Source organism: Prinia subflava, chromosome 2 (assembly GCF_021018805.1).
Source record: "Prinia subflava isolate CZ2003 ecotype Zambia chromosome 2, Cam_Psub_1.2, whole genome shotgun sequence".
Classification (NCBI taxonomy): domain Eukaryota; kingdom Metazoa; phylum Chordata; class Aves; order Passeriformes; family Cisticolidae; genus Prinia; species Prinia subflava.
The window spans coordinates 93,377,771-93,396,908 of record NC_086248.1 but is presented as its reverse complement, the minus strand read 5'-3'; the positions used below and the strand labels follow the sequence as shown (position 1 = coordinate 93,396,908).

Sequence of the window (19,138 nt, the reverse complement as noted above, 5' to 3'; positions counted from 1 at the left end):
TGTTAAAATGGTTTCAAAGCTCAAAAGCTCTGTGAGGTTTTATTAACAGCATTGGCATTCTTAAAAATTAGTTTGTTGAAAATGGCAGTAAAACAAAAACCAAAATGAAAGTGGTTATCCAGTCAGCAGGTGCATTACTGACTGATTCTGGTGATTCATACAAGGTGGGAATTAAGTTGTAATTAAATAAATTGAATAATTAGCCAATATTATTTAATTTCGAAAATAGTCATAGAGCTACTAAGTTTGTAAAGGGAAATCTCTGGATGGCTATTCAAAGAGGGAAAATCACAGACGTTTATAATAAATGCTGTTTGGAGTACTGAGTTTGACCCCTCCTGCTTTAAACCATGCACAGACTTTGGTAGTTGATATATGCCAGCCTTTTGGTAAAACAGCCTAGCAGTGCATGTTCCCAGCTGGGGATGAGGCTGCCTGGGTGCACATCAGAAATTCGGGGAATGTGCCCTTGGAGCTGTCTATTCCCCAGAGGGTGATGGAAACCAAGGGTCCCGAGCCCCAATGCTGCCACCCTGCCTCCCTCATCCCTCTGGGGCTGCTGTGCCAGCAGAGATGCTGCTCCCCCCTGCCGTGCCCCTCCGAAGGCAGGAACTTCCACACCCTGGCAAGGGCACCCAGTTCCTGCAGAATCTTCACGCCGGTCAAAATGCGTTTTGACAACGTTGAAGGCACAACTGAGCAATGTCAGAGAGGCAAGGGAAGGGAGATTGCGGGTTAGCTGTCTGGGCTGGCTGGCTGGTGAAGGAGCTGACAGGCAGCTCTGGTATTTGTCTTCAGACCTAGCAGAGTTTTTGAATTGTGTGAAGATCTCATTTGTGTGTGGAGCAGGGAAAAGATGACAGGGGACTTTTAGTCTTGACAAATTTAAATTGAGCCCAAACCAGACAGTTAATCAGATTCAATAAAGTTCACAACAGTCTTCATATTTGTCCTTCTTGCTTCTCAGTACCAGTATGATCACAAATGAGAACATCCAAACGTAAATAATTGTCGGTTGGTTGGTTGATTTGTTTCCAAAGAAACAGAAGGCAAAAAATAGTAGACTCTAGTGAGTATGGTAGTATGAAAACTTATCTGCAGTGTGGAGGAGTAGTTTACACATATAATTTCTATTAGGAAGAAACAAAGTCCGATTTATGAGTTTTTCCTTTCATAAAACACAAATATTTCTCTCAGCACCTTGAACTTTTTATCTGACCAAAGTTACAGAAATGCACGACACCTGGGATCTGGAGCATCCAAGAGTATTAATACTCCACTCACAAGGACCCATGATGGATGGATTTTATTGTTTAACTGGAAAAACTGTATTGTATTCTCAAGTCTGTTTCTTTAGCATTCTTTAAAGAAAATCTCTTTGGTCTTTAAAGAAAGAGAGAGATTGGTACAGATGTCCCTCCATCAGCATCTGACAAGCCAGATGATTTGGAAAGGATATGCTTGTTGAACTGCTTTATGAGTGCCAAGAAAAACTATGAGCATGGAAAGAAGGTTTTCACCCACAAAGTGGAGGGCTTGCTGCAAGAACCCCAGACAAAGTTGCTGGTGGATTCAGAGAAATGTTTCTCACCTTATTAGTAGGTGCCATTTTACAGCTTTTAGGATATCAAATATCACCTGTTACACCTCTGGCACCTTTAGGCTGCTCTGCTCCTACAACCCAAACTCTGCAAACTGTTCCTTCTTCCTTCTTTCCCCTTCACCAGCCCTCCTTCCTAAGAGCACAGTTAGAGACTATGATGATATAGGAACCAGGAATTTCCCTCCTGAGGGTCTAGTAGAAAATAACTTCTGTGTTTTTCAGATTTTTGTTAGGAACTTGTTTCTGTTTCCAGATACTCTGAGGGTCCTACAGTCCTTACAGCAGGCAGGACTCTGCTTCAGTTAGGTAATGTCCTTTAAAGGTCTTGTGTTAAAGGGGGCTGTGTGGCTACACAGGCAAAGTTTTGGGAGACAACCACATGGGTATTCACTTAAGGCATCCTATGGCTGGCACAAGAGCAGCAGCTGGACCTGCAGTCCAACATCCTCAACTCTTTGACTTTGCAGCTGTGGCTGCCTTCTCTGAACTAATCCATGGTTGGATTTCACCTTCCTCTTTTATGGTAGCATGTTTGTCTTCTAAACAGTCCTGTGCCCACACCACCCTAAGGTGGAGATGATGTGACTGCTGGGGTTTGATCCATCCAGTGAGGCCCCTGGAATGTGTTGTCTGTGTGCCAAAAGGACACTGAGGAATAGTATATGCACAATGTGAAGATGTACAGAGGTCCCAGGATCTAGTTAACCTACTGGGGCAGAGCACAAATCATTACTTGTTTTGGTTCTGAATTTTGCTCCAAGTATTTTTTGAAGTCCACTTCCTGCAGATTTGAATGCATCAATTTATTTTTTTCCCATCCAGAGCAGAGTTCCTAATGTGAGGCAAATATTCCATTCAGTGTGGAGATGCTAAACTAGTGGCTGCAAAAAAAAGACTCCAAGTTTACAATTGTCCCACAAGATCAGAATTGCAAATGCACCTTTAATATTGCAAGAGGATGAGGGAAGTGGACTCCTTGCAGTGATAAATTTTCTGTATTTTCGTTATAAAGAAAACTTTGCACTGTACAAACAGAATGGATGAAACTTCGCAGAGCTCTTATATTTCAACAGGCTTTAAAAAAGAATTAATGAGAAGTCAGAAGACATCTTCTCCCAGATGAAGTATTATTCTTGTCATTATGGTATAATAAAATTATTTTTTATTGTTTTCTCTTCAGGGGTTCAAGACAGATGATAATTTAGATTTTCTCTCATACTAGTCTGTGCTAGAAATGCTAGACCAATGATGTACCAATAGATCATGAGATTTATACTATAGTTGTAGCTTAAGACAGTGACATATTTAAGTGCTGTGCTTAATGTTACTGGAAAGTCCAGGTCCAAAAAGACTGACTAGAGATCCTGAGAGCAAATAGGAAAGAAAACATCACCTTTTTCCACCAGGTAACACAATAGTTTGAGCTCTACTTGCCCTGATGTCAAATACAGTACTGCCTTTGAGAAATAACAGAGTTGAGAACATGTGGCTTTTAAAATAAGATATTTTTGAGACAAAAATTTGCAATAGGTCTTTATCATACTGCAGTTTTTCTCTTTCTGGTCCTGCACAGAAGCACCACAACAACTTGACTTGCTTTGTTAACAAACCCCTGTATTGATATTTGGCTTGATGTTATTAATGGAAGTTTTGGACCACACTTGAGTAACATGATCTCAGACTGAATATCATATCCAACATGCTGGCCTCTGCATGGAAACCAGGGGGACATTTGCTTCATTATGAACTAAATAGATATTTGCTTCAGATTAACTAAAGCAAATCCCTGTTCTGATTGGGTGCCCTCTACGTTCACCCTGTAGTTTTGTTCTTCTGCTTATGAGGACCCTGATCCAGCATCCTTGAAAAGGCAAATGGAAGCTTACATTGATTTAGAAGTCTTTTGAAACTGCTGCTGTTCAACTTCTGAAGCTATGAATGGCTTCATGTTTTATTTTAAGAAACAAGAAGGAGCAGGCCTGTATGGTCTGTTGCTGTGTGCTGATCAAAAATGTTGTTACTGCCTTTATTTCTCTTTGAGTCTTAAGTGAATTTAAGAAAAAAAAATAATAGCTATGAATTCTATATAATTACTTTGGATGGCACATGTAGGCTAGTCTGTCTAGTCTGTCATGAGAGACAGTGTGGCTTCCCTGACAGGCCATTCAAGACAGAGGTTAAGCTTAAACACCAGATTTTTCCTTTGTAGAGACCTCCTTCCCTCTCTGCAGGGTGTAGGGAGGAATTGAGGACAGTAGCTGCGCAATGTTTGGATTAGAATGTAGGAGAACATTCTGACTCTTTTTTCCCATAGTGCCTATCCTCATATTTGGGCACTTAAATACATTTGCAAGTCTGTCCCAAAATGACTAAATTGTAGTAATTTCTCTTTGGATTGCTCATTTATAACATGCATACATGCAGCTAATCAATAGATGAGACAGTGAATTTAGTGGATTTACAACTTAATATGCTGGAGTCGATAATGGGCTATAAAGACATTTTCAATTCAGAAATCAGCACAATATGTTATTTACTAAGCTTACGTGATCTATTTTAATTCCCCAAGTAACTTAAATATCCAAGGAAAATACACAATCCAAACCAAACTTGTTATGCTTCAGTTTTCAAGTAATATTTCAGTATTTACCTATTTCATCTCTTCCCTAACTAATTCATCTGGTTAGTGAAAGTCACAAGTAGCTCAGACTCTTTTCTTTTGGCAGGAACTTTGCACTGAGAAGCCAAACCCACACTAGGAGGGGCTAATGAAAGGACACAATGAAAATCTCTGTTTTGTTTAGGCACTAACATTTCAAAGTGAAGCTTAGCTAGCTGCTTTCCTTGTTCCCATGCAGCAGACATAGCTGTCTGCTTTTCTGTGTATGTATATGAACTCAGTGTTCACCTGACAGCACAGAAAATGGGAATGGGCAGTCTGCAGACACAGCTTCATATGCTGTGTCAAGGTGAGTTGCTTTCCAACAGGGTACCCTGTAGGCTTAAAGTAGAGGGAATTGTACCCATGTGGTGCTAGGAGGATCTGGATATTCATCCATCAACGTTCATGGTTTGGATTTACTTGGTTTCAAGATTTTAAACCTGAAGGCAGATTCTCTGCCAGTTACTCTACCAAACTCCATTACCACTCTTTTTTCTCGTCCTCTTTTCAAGCCTTTCCTCAGTGAGGAGTTGATTCTGAGCCTTCATACGGTGAGATACAGCTGCTAAGGGACACAGAAATATAGAACTTGTTCTTTATGGGACCTTGTTGTTTCCATCAACAGGGCAGTCCATAGCAGCTGCAATGGGAAAACAAGATTTGTGTTCCTTTTTACCTTCATGTGGCATGGGTGCTTTTCAACCTACTCACGGAGGCTCTCTATAAGCTCACACAACCAGAAGGGGAAGGGATTCCCTGTAGCAATCCCCTACTCCAAAACTGGGAGAACATACCATAAAGATCTGGAGGGAAAGTGTCAGATCTCTGCTCAGCTTCTCAGTATTTTGATGGGAAGCTGTCCTTTGCTGAGGAGTGTGTCCCTGCAGTGTACACCTAAATGGGTGTCTGATCAATATCCCCTGCTAATATTCAGAAAATAGGTTGAACTTCCCTCCAGGCACAGAAAAGAGAGAAGTCATCCCTCCCTGCATAAACACTGTGTGCTTCTGGCCTTCTGCTGATGGTGCCTGCTCTGTACAAAAAGGTGCAGAACAAATCTCTTTTTCCTGGCTTACACTGTCATAATTGGGCTGCACCTTTCCCAAGTGGCTTGGCTAGCTGCACACTTGCCTTTACTTTCAGCCAGTCTCTGCTTGGAAAGCAGGTATCTTCATGTGGGAAATGTAAAGCACTGAGGAAAGGAATGGAAAATCTGGTGAGGAAAAAAAGCCTTTTGAGAGATTGGAGTTTGTACTTTTGGGCCCTTCATTTTTTAAAATACCCAGTTCATTTTAAAGGTGACATTTTAAGTTCAGTCACATACTCAGACTAAACTTTGGCCTTTATAATGTATCTCAGAGTAAATTGTTTTTGCTTACCTCTTAATGTCTCTCAGAAGTGATTACATGCAGAGCAGGCAAAGTTTGAATGAAGAGCTAGGACTGTTCAGTACAGGGCAGAGAAAAAGGAATAAAAAATAGGAAGTAAAAGCCTTTTAGTCTCCTTTAAAATGCTGCTTTTATTTCCCATTGTGTTGGCAGAAAGCAGGGATTTAGAGCTGTGAATTGCCTGGAGGCTGTGCTATCTTCCTCTACTTAGCAGCAGTTAGAACTGCTCTTTTTTGCACGAGTTGGGTGAGAGAGACAAGGACTCAGAATTATTGAGAAAAGGGAATAAACTAAGCTTGCATTTAACAATAATGTGACACATCTATTGTACCTGTGTAAAATGGGATCTAAACCAATAACTATAGTTTCCTTAAGCTTCACACAGGAACAACACGGGGGGATATCCTGAGACTTAATTAATTGATGTTTGTAACATGATGTGAGATCCTATGATGAGAAGTAATATATAACTGCAAAGTCCTAATTTTATGGAGCACAACTGACAGTCAGTGGCATTTCCAAGGAAACTGATGTGGGAGTTCACCTGCAATCTGTGTTAAGATTCAGACTGTCCTTGTACAAGTCTCCTTAAAGATTTCCTTCAAACTCTTTTTTTCTCTTTACCTTTCTCTTTCCTTGTTACAGCTGTTGAGCTGTGCAAAGGCAAAAAAATGAAAATAATTGCTTTCAAAGGGGAAAACCAAGAAGTCTCTCTTCTCTATCTTCCATTCACCAAAACTACAGCCAAAGTCTCTTTTTCAAATTTTACAGAAAAGAGAAATTTTGGGATACTGCACCCAGGTGATTTTAAGATCAGATGGAAAAGATTTTACCGTGTTCAGAGCTGCTTTTCCTGACATTATCATACATGATGTTATTTGGAAGGAGATGAAGAAGGCATCTCATGGCATACATATTTGAAGTCAAAAATGTGAATGAATTGTTGGAAAACAAAGCTTCAGGTGAAACCAGAAGACAAGATATTTGGTCATGACAAAAGCACATTCTTTCTGCAACAAAGTAAACCTGAGTGTCTTAAGATACTTTGAGTTGAGAAGTTCATGGACATCAATTACCTATTTTTATGGATAACAAAAGCATTCATGGTTTAATTGCATTGGTTTATAAAGCTCCTACCACTCTGGACATTATTATGGGAAGAAAAAAAAGAAAAAGACTAAGAAGACTGATGTGGCTGTCCAGATTTTGTTTGTTCTGATTCTGGCCATCAGCCAAAATATCAAATGATGGAAAATACGGTTTATGGCATTAGGAAAAAATATAACATTAACCCCCTAATGCTCCGTATTAAGGATGTACCCCCTACCATTTGCAGGTTTGAGCCCTTAGGCTCTAGCTGCTGTTTGACAGCAGCAGTGGTTGGTTTTTTGTTTTTTTTCTCTTGCCATGTCTACAGACACTATGGAATAAATCCATGAGAGAAACCCCACTCCTAAATGTTAACAAATAGTGGATGGAAAGTCATTGCTCATCAGGAGCACTGCATGTGGTACTTACGTTAAACATAATCTCGGAGTTCAGCTGGATGAGTGCACCAGTAGTAATGAAGAGGCACAAACTCCAACCAGGCTTCGTGTATTTGACTTTCCTAGCTTTTTACCTTCCCTGAAGACATGTTTGTACCCCAGATTATAAAGCTCCACCTGAAAGATGATTCATTCCTATTCCCCTTGTGACCAAGACAGATTGGAAGTTCTGCACAACCTTGATGTGTTTATTCAGATTCCACATTACGTGGTGTGTGAGTTTGGAACGGCACACAAATCTCCCAGCTCAGTTCTGTAGGGTTTGGCATTGCTTTAACATCGTGCTGCATTTTACATACCATGAAGTCTTTGCTGATGAAGCTGGTCTCTCCTCTCTCACTTGCACCAGCTCTCCACAAGGCACGCCCCACTCAGCTGAAGATCAGGACATACAAGATGTACACATTTGTCCAAGGATGACACATAACTGGTTTTTGTTGTGATTCAAGTATCTTATGTTATGCTCTACTGTGTCTCAAATACTTTTTTTTCCCCTTCAGATGTCGGCTGCCCTATTTTGAAGAGGAACTTAGTCTAGTTGTTCACATTCAACATGATTATTGAAGGCAACAAGTACCATCTGGGATAAGTAGTTGATGTCAGCTTTGAACTGACTAAACCCAAGGTTTATGGGAAACTGTCCCATCATCTATCTAGTTTATAAAAAAGAGCTGCTTCTTTCCTTCTACCTTACTTTCTAACTGTGAGGAACAATAAATATGGTTTAAAGTGGAAAAATATGGGGGGAAAAATAAGGTGAAAAACTGTGGTTTATTATACAGTAGGTCTTGTGAGTGTTGTTAGAGATAAAATATTAATATTAGGAAAACATGTTGACATCGTCCTCTGTGGTGCCTATACTGGAATGTCATGTCATTGATATTTTGGTTTATTTGATTTATTTAGTCATGCAGAAAAAGAAATCTTTTTTTGGGTTTCATTATTTCTTAGTAGAAATTAGACAAATACAGATGGAAATACATTTTTGAGAAGGTGCCATTTGGTCATGTTTGATGAATTTTAAAGAAATAATTATGAAAGAAAAGAGAAAATAAGAGAAAAGCAGAAAAGAGGAGAGGAGAGGAGATTCGAGGAGAGGAGATTCGAGGAGAGGAGATTCGAGGAGAGGAGATTCGAGGAGAGGAGATTCGAGGAGAGGAGATTCGAGGAGAGGAGATTCGAGGAGAGGAGATTCGAGGAGAGGAGAGGAGATTCGAGGAGAGGAGAGGAGATTCGAGGAGAGGAGATTCGAGGAGAGGAGATTCGAGGAGAGGAGATTCGAGGAGAGGAGAGGAGAGGAGAGGAGAGGAGAGGAGAGGAGAGGAGAGGAGAGGAGAGGAGAGGAGAGGAGAGGAGAGGAGAGGAGAGGAGAGGAGAGGAGAGGAGAGGAGAGGAGAGGAGAGGAGAGGAGAGGAGAGGAGAGGAGAGGAGAGGAGAGGAGAGGAGAGGAGAGGAGAGATCACTGAAACAGCAATGTTGACTTTGCCCAAAGAGGTTTCTTTACGGTTTTACCATCAAAAGCGCAACATCATTGGAGTTTTAAAAGTGTACTGCTACCCAAAGGCCAACTTGATTTTCTTTGATTTCATTTTAATGTGCAATGCATCCTAGTTTTCTTTGTGTTGCTGTGCTTTCAAGTCAAAGCTAGGGATTCGGATGCCTGGTGAGTCTGCAGCAGGTCCTGGGTATGCCAGGAAAGAAAACTGTCTACTGTGAAAACAGGCAGCAACTCCACAAGAGAGGTTCAGCTACATGCAATTCACAGCTCCTTACATGCCCAGCTAGGAAGGAGGAAAATGAATTGCAATGTAGTGTTTTTATATCATGTATTAATTGTTGTTTTTTACAGAATATTTTGAATTTAGGTTAGTGCTGTTTTTAAAGGTTTCTTCCTAGTACAGCCCACAAGCCTATATAGGATTGTTGGCATAGGAAATGATTCGGTCCTGTGGTGACACAGGGTGTGCAGATTAGGGTTTTGATTAAAAATACTGCTAGCATGGTGCTGTTAGGAAGGGATGAGAACATGGGGTCACAGAGGAGAGAAAAGTTGTGTTCTCTGGTGTTGATGGCAAAACTACCATTTGTCTTAAAAATAAATTACAAGAACATTCTTAGAGTTTAAAAAAGGAAGGCATTACTTTTGCCAGGAATCTCAAGGAAAGAATATTTTATGATCATGTAATCAATGTTTATGTTTTAATAAGAAGCCATTTTATGTGCTTTACTTTGTGGGCTGAATTTATTCTAATACATTTTTAAACTAAAATTTCCTACATGTATTTATAGAAAAGCAAGCTCAAATTTAATGAATTTTTGAATGTCATTTTCTAACCACTGTAAAAGAAAAGACTACATCTCAGGGCTGAGAAAGGAAGAGTGTCCTTTCATCCCAACAAAAGACAACTTGGATGGACATTCTCTGGGCAAAATGTTTAAAAATTATTTCAGGTTTAATAAGGGACTATCTGGATTGATGAACTTAAAAAAAATATTTAAATATCTGGCTAGTTTTATTCCTTGGGTTTTTATTTGACATAAAAATTATTACCTGTGTGGTACATTTTTGCTGCTATTGAAAGCCTTTTGGGTCATATCAAATAATGAAGTCATTATTTAAAATTCAATATACATGTTGAAAGGCAATTTTAAAATTCTAAAATGAGATGCAAAGTTCTTAAAATGTAAAATTTGAAAAGTGAAATTTACAAAAAAAGAATTAATGAAAAATCTAAAATAATTTTTTATACTAATTGGAAGGAAAATAACTAGTGCAACATCAATTTCTTGTAATAATGGAAATTCTGGTTACCTGTAGGCAAGATAATTCCTGGTTAAATGAATAACATGTTGGTTTCTGTTTGACTAACCTTTGAGATTTTTCAGTACTACCATGGGAATAATTTATATTCCAGTCCACACTGCTGCAGGAATAGACTCATAGATTACCTGTGTAGCCATAAGTTATATCCTTGTGAATCCGAACATAAGGCTTTAGGAATAGAGTAGATTTTTTAAATGGAAAAGACACAGTATGCATGATATAAGCCCAAGAAGGAAGGCAACCCAAAGGACAGGTTAGTGTTTGCATGTGAATATGAGCTTAGTGTAATGTTCAGAGTGAAGGCAAGGGGCTAAGAATAGTCTCGGAAATAGGAGTGAGCATCAGAGTCAAGGTAGAAGTGCTCCCAGTGCTTTGCAGAAAATGGCAAAGAGTCTGGACTGGCAGGGAGCTGGATAAGACAATAATGACAAAGGTGAGGATAAACTGAGTATCTTTATAGAGTCCCAAGCATTCCCCCTTGCTTCTCTCATGTGTGGAGGAACCTGTTTGACTTCCTTGATGGAGAATTCGAAACTTTTAGTCAGACGATGATTGGACTGATGTTCTGGCTGTCAGGGGACCATAGCTTTCTCCTCCCATGTCCAGGGAGAATTCCCCATCTCTGCCTCTAGACAAGGGGATGTTCTACTACTGAGCTGCCTTCCCATCATTTATGTCCATGGGTTATGAAAGAGCTGCTTTGGATCCCTGTGCCACTACTACAATTAACAGTGTGATAGTGTCTGATGCCACTGGGTTTAGTTAGAGGCTCACAGAAAGAATGAGCTAGCTTTGTATTCTGCTATACAAGATACCTGCCAAGTAGAGATTATGGTACAAAGAGAAGATAGGGAGAGAGAAGAAACCAGAGCCTAACCTTAACATGACTGGTGATGACTTGCTGAGCTTTGATGATTACCCCTGAAGAGGGACAGATACTCAAGCTGCCTATTGGGCAGCTCTTCAGTGGTTCAGAGATCTTCTGATGTGTCTGTCACAGTTTGAACTCATTCCCTGAGACCTAGGTGACCGGGTAAGCTGGCCTGCCTTGAAAGAAGAGGAAAAGCCCAGAGTTACACCCCTGGAAGGTGCTGCTTCATCAGATCGATAGATTCAAAGATGACTAGGTTATGTAGTTATATGCAGTTTAAACATTTGTGCAGGGAGTCCACCCGTGCAGAGTATTATTGACAGCTACAGATCAATGCTAATTTTTGATCATTTTCAACCTACAAAGACCTCTTGACCCTGTTGCCACCTTAGGGGCACTTCAAGTAGTCAAAAGCAATCACAGCAGGCAGTGTAAAATCATCAGGCCCTTGAAGGCTGCACAGCCTTGCCCGTGCCTGGGAGGAGGACCAAGAGGTAGTGAGGAAGGCAGGCACCTTGCATTATGGATGCCACTGCCTTTGAACAGCATGAAAGACTATGCTAATTTGTTTCCAGGCTTTAAGTGACTTCTGTGTTCATGAATTAAAAAATAAACAAACAAAAAAGGCAATCTGAAGCAAATCTTCACGAATGCATTATTCATGATTCATGTTCTCTCATTTTATGCTTGGAAAAATGTGTTAAAACAAGGTTTTCTTTTAAATAACTTTTATCCTAATCTGCAATGAGAAGAGTGGAATTAGTGGAGGAGTGTATCTGTTGCTGTTAACAGCTTGTGCTGCCACTGGCAGCATGTGAAGCACTTCACAGAGCAAAACCAAAGGTCTTGCCTGGAGTAGCGGTGGTGCTGCTAGAGCTACACCAGGGGAGGAGATCAGATTGCCAAAAGCAAGGACCGTGTAAAAGGCTGGGCTCTGGGCTACAGAGTGTGATCAGGTCCCAGGGGCTTGTCACAACTCCCTCCTCTGCCAGGTGTCCATTTCTGTAATGTTTACAGAATAGAAAGAATGAAAGGGCCAGAGAGGAGGAATGTGAGACTGTACACACTTATGTGTTTGCTGGAATACTCTTAATTTAATGACTGATGGAGTGAGAATGCTTCATAGTTGGGGACACAGGAAGGAGGTCATGGGCTTGAAGTCCATTGGATTTCATCATCAGCCAGTCTAGGAACATCTTAATGTTCACATTAAAATTTTATTTTGTTGGTTTTCTTTTAATGGTGAATGAAATCTGGACTGTTAGCACATGTAAACATGGGAAATACGAGTTTATGGCTTTGCAGAGGAAGACTGGGAAGATATTCCAGACAATGATTTTGTTCTTGTGTCTGTTTAAGGCTGTGTCGTTGCCTGCTGAAGCCAAAGTTACAGTGCTATCAGTGCAAGGTGTATTTTACAATTTATATTTGACCATTCCAGCAGGACAGTATTTCTAGGCTGAAAATGTCATGGGAGGACATAAAGTGATTCTTAAAATGAATCACCGAGTCTGCCATCCATACTCTTTTCAGCATCAGCCTTTGAGCTGAGCAAATTCACGGCTGGCAATGGCAGCAGTGCAGGGGGAGAAAGTGTGGCTCTGTATTCTGGGAGTACATCCCCTGAGCTTACTTCAAAACCAAACAAAACAAAAATACATGTAAACCGTTTGCTCTTCAAGAAGTATCTGTAGGAGCCAGGGATAAAAGTCATCTCTGGAAGGAATGGTTTAGCAGTCCCCAGAGAACATGATGAACTGTAGGCAAGGAAATCCCTCCATCCTTGTTTCATTTCAAAGTGTTGTGAGGATTGTAAATAATTAAATCTTGGGGTTTAGTGGGAAAATGGTGGAGTGTGATGAAAAATATGCCGGTTTTCTGGTTAAAAAGAGAAATCTAGTGTTTTGTAGCATTGATGCCACAGAAGCCCACTCGATGATGCAGCTCATTAAAAAGCAGAGCCATTGCTTTTTGTCTGATGTTTTTAATAATGTGTTTGTACCTTCAGAGAGCCTCTGTGTAGCAGTTCAGGGGCAGTAATTTAATGCTGTGTGCTCCCTTCCTCCCATCCCCACCCCTGAACCATGGAATGTAAATTTTAGGCTTTTAAAAGTTCTGTTTTGAAAACCTAATAGATAGCTGTCCTCGTAAAAACTATTAATACAGACTACATCCAATTGTAAAGCTAATTTTAATCATGTTTTGTGCCAACATAATTCCTGATGCCAGATTTTTATGCTAAGCATGAGCCTCGATTTAAACGTGGTTCTTTAACCTGCAGTTCATAATTTTGCAGCCGGCTGTATAGGTTTTTTGGCTATGGCAGTTTAAACGCTTCCACTTTCAAGGATCTAAGCCATAAATGTTTATTAAAAGAATCTATAATGAAATCAGGTTTGTTATTTTTTTAATGGCTGCCTTGAGTATGTTGGATGACTGAACGCACGTTGTTAATCATTAAGTACTCATGTTACAAAAAGTGTTTGATAGTATTGCCATCTAGGGGCTGAACGAAATTCTCCCTACTGAAATAAACTGTAATTGAACAGGTGCTGCTATTGACAATATACATATGTTTTTGCTTTATAGCCCACATGCTTTCCATGTTTCTTATGACAAAAGATATCTCTAAATGTCCCACAGCAGCCAGAGCTTTTTTATATATAATCTGTTCGAGGTGATTGCTATTTGCATTTCAGCTTATGCTTTTTTGGCAGTGATGACTGGGAATTCCTAACAAAGAATTATACTTTTTTGCATTATTAATCTTGCTAGTGTTTGCCCTGTTTAACAGAAAAAAGGAATCATTTATCAGAAAAGTATGTTTATAATCTGTACTTGTGGCATCTTCAGATTTAATATTCATAATGGTCATTCAAATGCTGTGCTATATTTATCTAAAAGACTAACTCATTGTTTTGAGGAAATAACTATTTAAATATTTATGCTCTAACTTTTAATATTTAAAAAAAGAAATTAATATTTCTTTAAAATTTGTTTCTCAGTCTGATAGCTCAACAAATGTTTAAATATTAAACAATTGGAAATGTTAGCATTTAACAACTTAATACAACTTACTGACACAGGGAAATTGACTTCAGGGCTTCTATCACATGAAGGCAACTGAATTCCTGCACTCTCTTTCTTGTGGTCTATATAATTCATGCCAAAGTACAGCTGAAAATGAGGTTAAATATATCAGTGAGCAGCTGAACTCCTTTTGTCTTTGCTCCTCTGATCAGACACATCTGCACAGTCTCCTACTGGAACATGTTACTCCCGTTCTTTGTTGGTTGCTGTGCCTTTTGTGACTGTTCACCATAATTCCACGGCTGTTTTGCCTTCCTGTCCAGATCAGATTTTGTGCTGAGGCTCTCCTTGCCCAGGCAGTGTCAGGTCTGTGTCAGATGCTGTTTGGGGTGAGCTGGGATGCCAGTGGCCCCTCCTGGCTGTGGCTGATGTCCAGCAGCCTGCATCTCCACCATACCCCTCTGCTGGGCTGTGCTCTGGTGTGGCAGCAGGGCAGCCCCAGTCCTTGCAGCCCTGGTTGAGCTCGGTGGGATTCACAAATTTTTTATCCAGATTAGCATGGCCTGAGTAGCTAGAACAGGACAGCATGCCTATGAAATGTCACATGTACACACAAGATGTGTAAGATTTCTGTAGAGGCAGGCATTGTTCATGTAACACAGGTTTTTACATGCTTGAGTCCAGTCTCAGGAAGCTTCATCCTCACTGAGCAAACTCAGACACATGCTGAATGAACTGTAAGTTGTGTCCTAGCTGAGATTCAGACTGTGGAGGACTCCCAAGGAATTCACTCCGAAGGCTACATCATAATGATAGATAATTTTTTCAAACCCTAAGAATTTATTTTTGAGGCTCAATCGTAAAAAACCACCAAAAAAAATTCCTAGTAACCAGATGGGATATTCTGCAGAGCAGTCAGAAGTGACCCAGAGCTGAGGCCTCATTTTCCAAGTGACATAAACCACAGATGCTGATTACTTTTTTAACTAACTCAAACATCTGTATTCTTGCTTCAGGGAACAAAGCATCAGGCTCATTTATTTGGATTGAAACCTTTCACAACATATCATATTCATGTCGTAGCTGTAAACAACGCCGGGCAGGTTTCAAGCCCCTGGACATCTGTGCGCACTTTGGAAGCTTCACCCAGTGGCCTGAGCAACTTCACTGTGGAAAAGAAAGAAAATGGCAGGGCTCTGCTGCTAAAATGGTCAGAGCCCTCCCAACCCAATGGCGTGATTAAGGTAATCTTCATCTCGACAGTTCACTTGATTAAAAAAGAGAAGGGAAATGCTGAATATCAAATTAAAACATTTTTGCTGAAAAAGGCTCAATTGAATGCATTATAGTTTAAAGTAAGATAGAAGTCCTATATAAGCACAAGACAGTCTGTGAGTTCTCTATGCTTGTCATTATGTTAAAATGAATAATAATGTTCTTGTGCTTCTCTGTGACGGTAAATTTTCATTTACACTGAACCAAATTGTTCATTTAATGCATAGAAAGCTGCACATGAAAGCTCATAATCTTACTCATCGTAAAATTGGACACGACCAAAATGTGTTTGTAGAAAATCTGAGTTTAATAGAATGTTCTGAAATTTTCTTTTAGCTCAATGGTGTCAACTGAGCATAAAACTTTACCTGCAAGGTTTGCAACTGGATGGGTTTATTTGAAGGTTTTTTTCCTTAAGTGATATTCTTTAGAGCTAGTCTGTGAGAAGCTTTCTGCTAGGCTGTGGGAGCCTTGCAATGAAATTTGATAACAATCAAATATAATGAAAACTGCCACTAAGTGATTTATTACTGCATTCAAAATGAAAAAAAAATCATGAAAATTGAATCAAAACATTCCTTTTGTATCAATGATCTGTTTGTTTGCTGATTGTTACTAGCAAGAATAATTTTCTGAATCATTGATTAATAGTCCTTACCCTATTGTAAAGATTATGGGTCTCATCTCATGTTGATTTTGTATTAACAAAAAATTGTTTTGGTTTGGTTTCCTTTTATCCTGGCTTCTGTCCTGCTGTCCCTCCCTGCCTGCCTTTCTTTCTTTTTCTTCCTTGATTCACCAGACCTACAATGTTTTCAGCGATGACCACCTGGAGTACAGCGGTTTGTCTCGCCAGTTCCTCTTCCGGCGCCTCGAGCCGTACACGCTGTACACGCTCGTGCTGGAGGCGTGCAACGCAGCAGGCTGCACTCGCTCTCCACCACAGCCAGTGTGGACAGATGAAGCTCCCCCAGCGTCCCAGATGGCACCTGTAATCCAGGCAGTGAACGCCACCAACGTTGAGCTGAGCTGGTTGCAGCCAATTAACCCGAATGGAAAAATAATTCGCTATGAAGTTATTCACAGACACACAGAAGAGACCGTTGCAGGGCACAGAGCAACAACAGAAGATGAGAAAATTGTCTTCACAGAATATAACACTGAAAGCAATACATTCACCTATAATGATAAAAATTTACAGCCGTGGACAAGGTATGAATATAAAATACGCACCTGGAATGCAGCAGGCTATGTTGACAGCTCCTGGACAGTGGCAAAGACAAGTCAAACTTCCCCAAAAAGCCTTGCTGCCCCCAGTTTATCCGTGGTGTCAGCCAACCCCCATAAGGTGCTCATATCCTGGACACCCCCAGCACAGCCCAATGGCATCCTCCAGTCGTACAGGCTGCTGAAGAATGACGTTCTCTACCCTTTCAGCTTTGATGCTGCTACTCTCAGCTACGTGGACGAGGACTTGCTGCCCTACACGGTGTACATCTATGCAGTGGTTGCCTGTACCATGGGGGGCTGCTCTACCAGTGAGCCGGCTGCAATACGGACCCTGGAAGCTGCTCCTGCTCGGGTGGACCCCCCATCCCTGCGGGCTGTCAGTGCCACTCAAATCAGTGCATCCTGGGCACCTCCCCAGATACAAAATGGGGATATCACCAAGTACATATTGAAATTAGGCAACGAAGAGTATTATCCTGGCAACCATTTGCAAATGCTGGTCTCTAACCTGCAGCCTTACACGCAGTACGATTTTGCACTGGTCGCCTGTACGGCTGGGGGCTGCACCTCTAGCACATCCCAGTCTGTGATGACCATGGAGGCTCCACCATTAAACATGGAAGCTCCCAGGCTGCTGGTCATGGGCTCGGAGTCAATTGAAATCACATGGAAACTCCCAGATAAGCCAAATGGCAAAATCACGAGCTACGACCTAAGGAGGGATGGTGTACTTGTTTACTCCGGTCTGGAAACTCGGTATCTTGATTTCACCCTAATGCCAGGCATGGAGTACAGCTACACTGTCACAGCAAACAACAGCCAGGGCAGTGTCACCAGCCCCTCAGCTCAGATAAAAACCAACCCCTCTGCTCCATCTGGGATGCTGCCTCCTAGGCTGCAGGCGTGGTCTTCCAGTGAGATTTTGGTGGCCTGGGATCCTCCTATCAAAGTAAATGGTGACATTAGAAACTACACAGTCTCAATCCACAAGCCTGGTGAAACAGAAAAGAAGACTTTTGACTTTGATGAATCTCATGTTTCCTTTCTGAGACGGTCATACATAGTGGCACAGCTACAGCCCTACAGCAGGTAAGTCTGGAAGAACCCATTTGTTAATGAATAAATGTTGTGGGGTGCTGCAGTGGGCTGGCAGACAGCTCAGCCATCTTGCTTAAACAGATAGTCAGATCCACGGGGTTGCTTGCTAAAAAGCAAATAATAAAATAAGGGTTTTTTTCTTTAAAATTTATAGTAACACCAGCTTTATATCACCTTGATGAAATGCATAGTGTTGACTTAGATTGTAATTAATACCAAGGGTAATTCAGCACTCTGCTATAGACTCGAAAACCTGTCTGGTTGTACTGGTGTATCTTTCACATGGTGTCTGCTATCAAATGTAAATAGGGCTTTAGTTGACAAAATTCTGGTTGGGGAGACCAAAGTCATGGTAGCTGGTCCATTCACTGTGTAGCTGAGCTGAAATTAATGGAACATGTTTGAACCCTCGAGCTGGAAACAAGTGATTTGTGATTAAGTGAAAGCTAAAACTTAAGAGAGGGTACCAGACTCTGCTACAGAAAAGCACTTGATACTGAAGTAATATCTTCCCCACTAATTCTTGACTATTTACCTGACCTTTCCTTACGTATTTGTGTAGGCATAATTTGTGTGTGCTACATAGTTGATAAGTTTGTCTACTATTTACATATAACTAATCTAAATCCAAAGAGAGTAATAGAGGAGTTCTACAGCTCTCAAATGACATCCAAATAATTTCTTACAATGAATCATCATTTTGATTTATATCATCAAAATCAAAATGATTTGACTCCTGCAGATGTTAACTGCTCTGAAAAAACCAAACCACACCCAAATAAAACCCCAGAAGACAGTGCTCTTCCTCTTTGCTACACAAGGCACAGCACATAATCTGTGTGCTCATACAAACTGTGTGCCTATGAAAAATTCCAAAGACCGGGAGAAGGTAGGCAATGCTCCTGCTGTCGGCGTGGTTTAGATGTGCGTGTGCAGCGCTCTGACCGCCTGGCTCCCGCCTTGTGTCCCGCAGGTACGAGGTCCAGCTGCGGGCCTGCACGGAGCTGGGCTGTGCCTCCAGCGAGTGGGCCTGGGCGCGGACCCTGGAGGCGCCGCCGGCAGCGCAGCCGGCCCCGCTCATCGAGGTACAAACAGCCGGCGGCTTCCAGTCCACCGCCTCCGTCCTGTGGGCCGGCCCCAAGCAGCCCAACGGGAGGATCCTGTACTACGAGCTTTACAGGAGGCGAACAACCCAAGCCCACATAAATCTGGACCTCTCACTCGTTTACAATGGTTCTTCCACCTCCTTCAAAGATGACAAGTTGCTGCCTTACACTGAGTACGAGTATCAGGTGGGAATTGAAGCTATTTAGCAGCTCTGATTATGATTTCAGTGCATTTTGAGAACCTTACTTTACACTTACAAAGAACATACACATCTCAATTCTAATGTTAATAACATTGTGAAACCTGAATGATTATTGTGAATGTATTTTAAAGCCTTGAGAAGCTGAAAATAATTCCATACAAGCAGTATATTCACTCAGCATTTGCTTAGCTTAGTAGTAGCTGCCTGCTTGTGTCTTATATGTTAAATGTTTGTGTTTTGACTTGCCTCTACAAGTCTCTGTTATGGGAAAATCTAGTTATTAAAAAGTGGCCTTTTTCAT

General features: G+C 41.0%; 1 protein-coding gene across 1 annotated transcript in view; it reads left to right on the top strand.

Moving 5' to 3' along the window:
• The window catches only part of USH2A (usherin), a 372,599-nt gene that overhangs the window by 326,407 nt on the left and 27,054 nt on the right, over positions 1 to 19,138 (top strand). Inside the window, exons 62-64 of the mRNA XM_063391039.1 lie at positions 14,942 to 15,169; positions 16,003 to 17,519; positions 18,502 to 18,820. Coding sequence (XP_063247109.1) covers positions 14,942 to 15,169; positions 16,003 to 17,519; positions 18,502 to 18,820 — 2,064 coding nt within the window. The remainder of the gene's footprint in view (positions 1 to 14,941; positions 15,170 to 16,002; positions 17,520 to 18,501; positions 18,821 to 19,138) is intronic.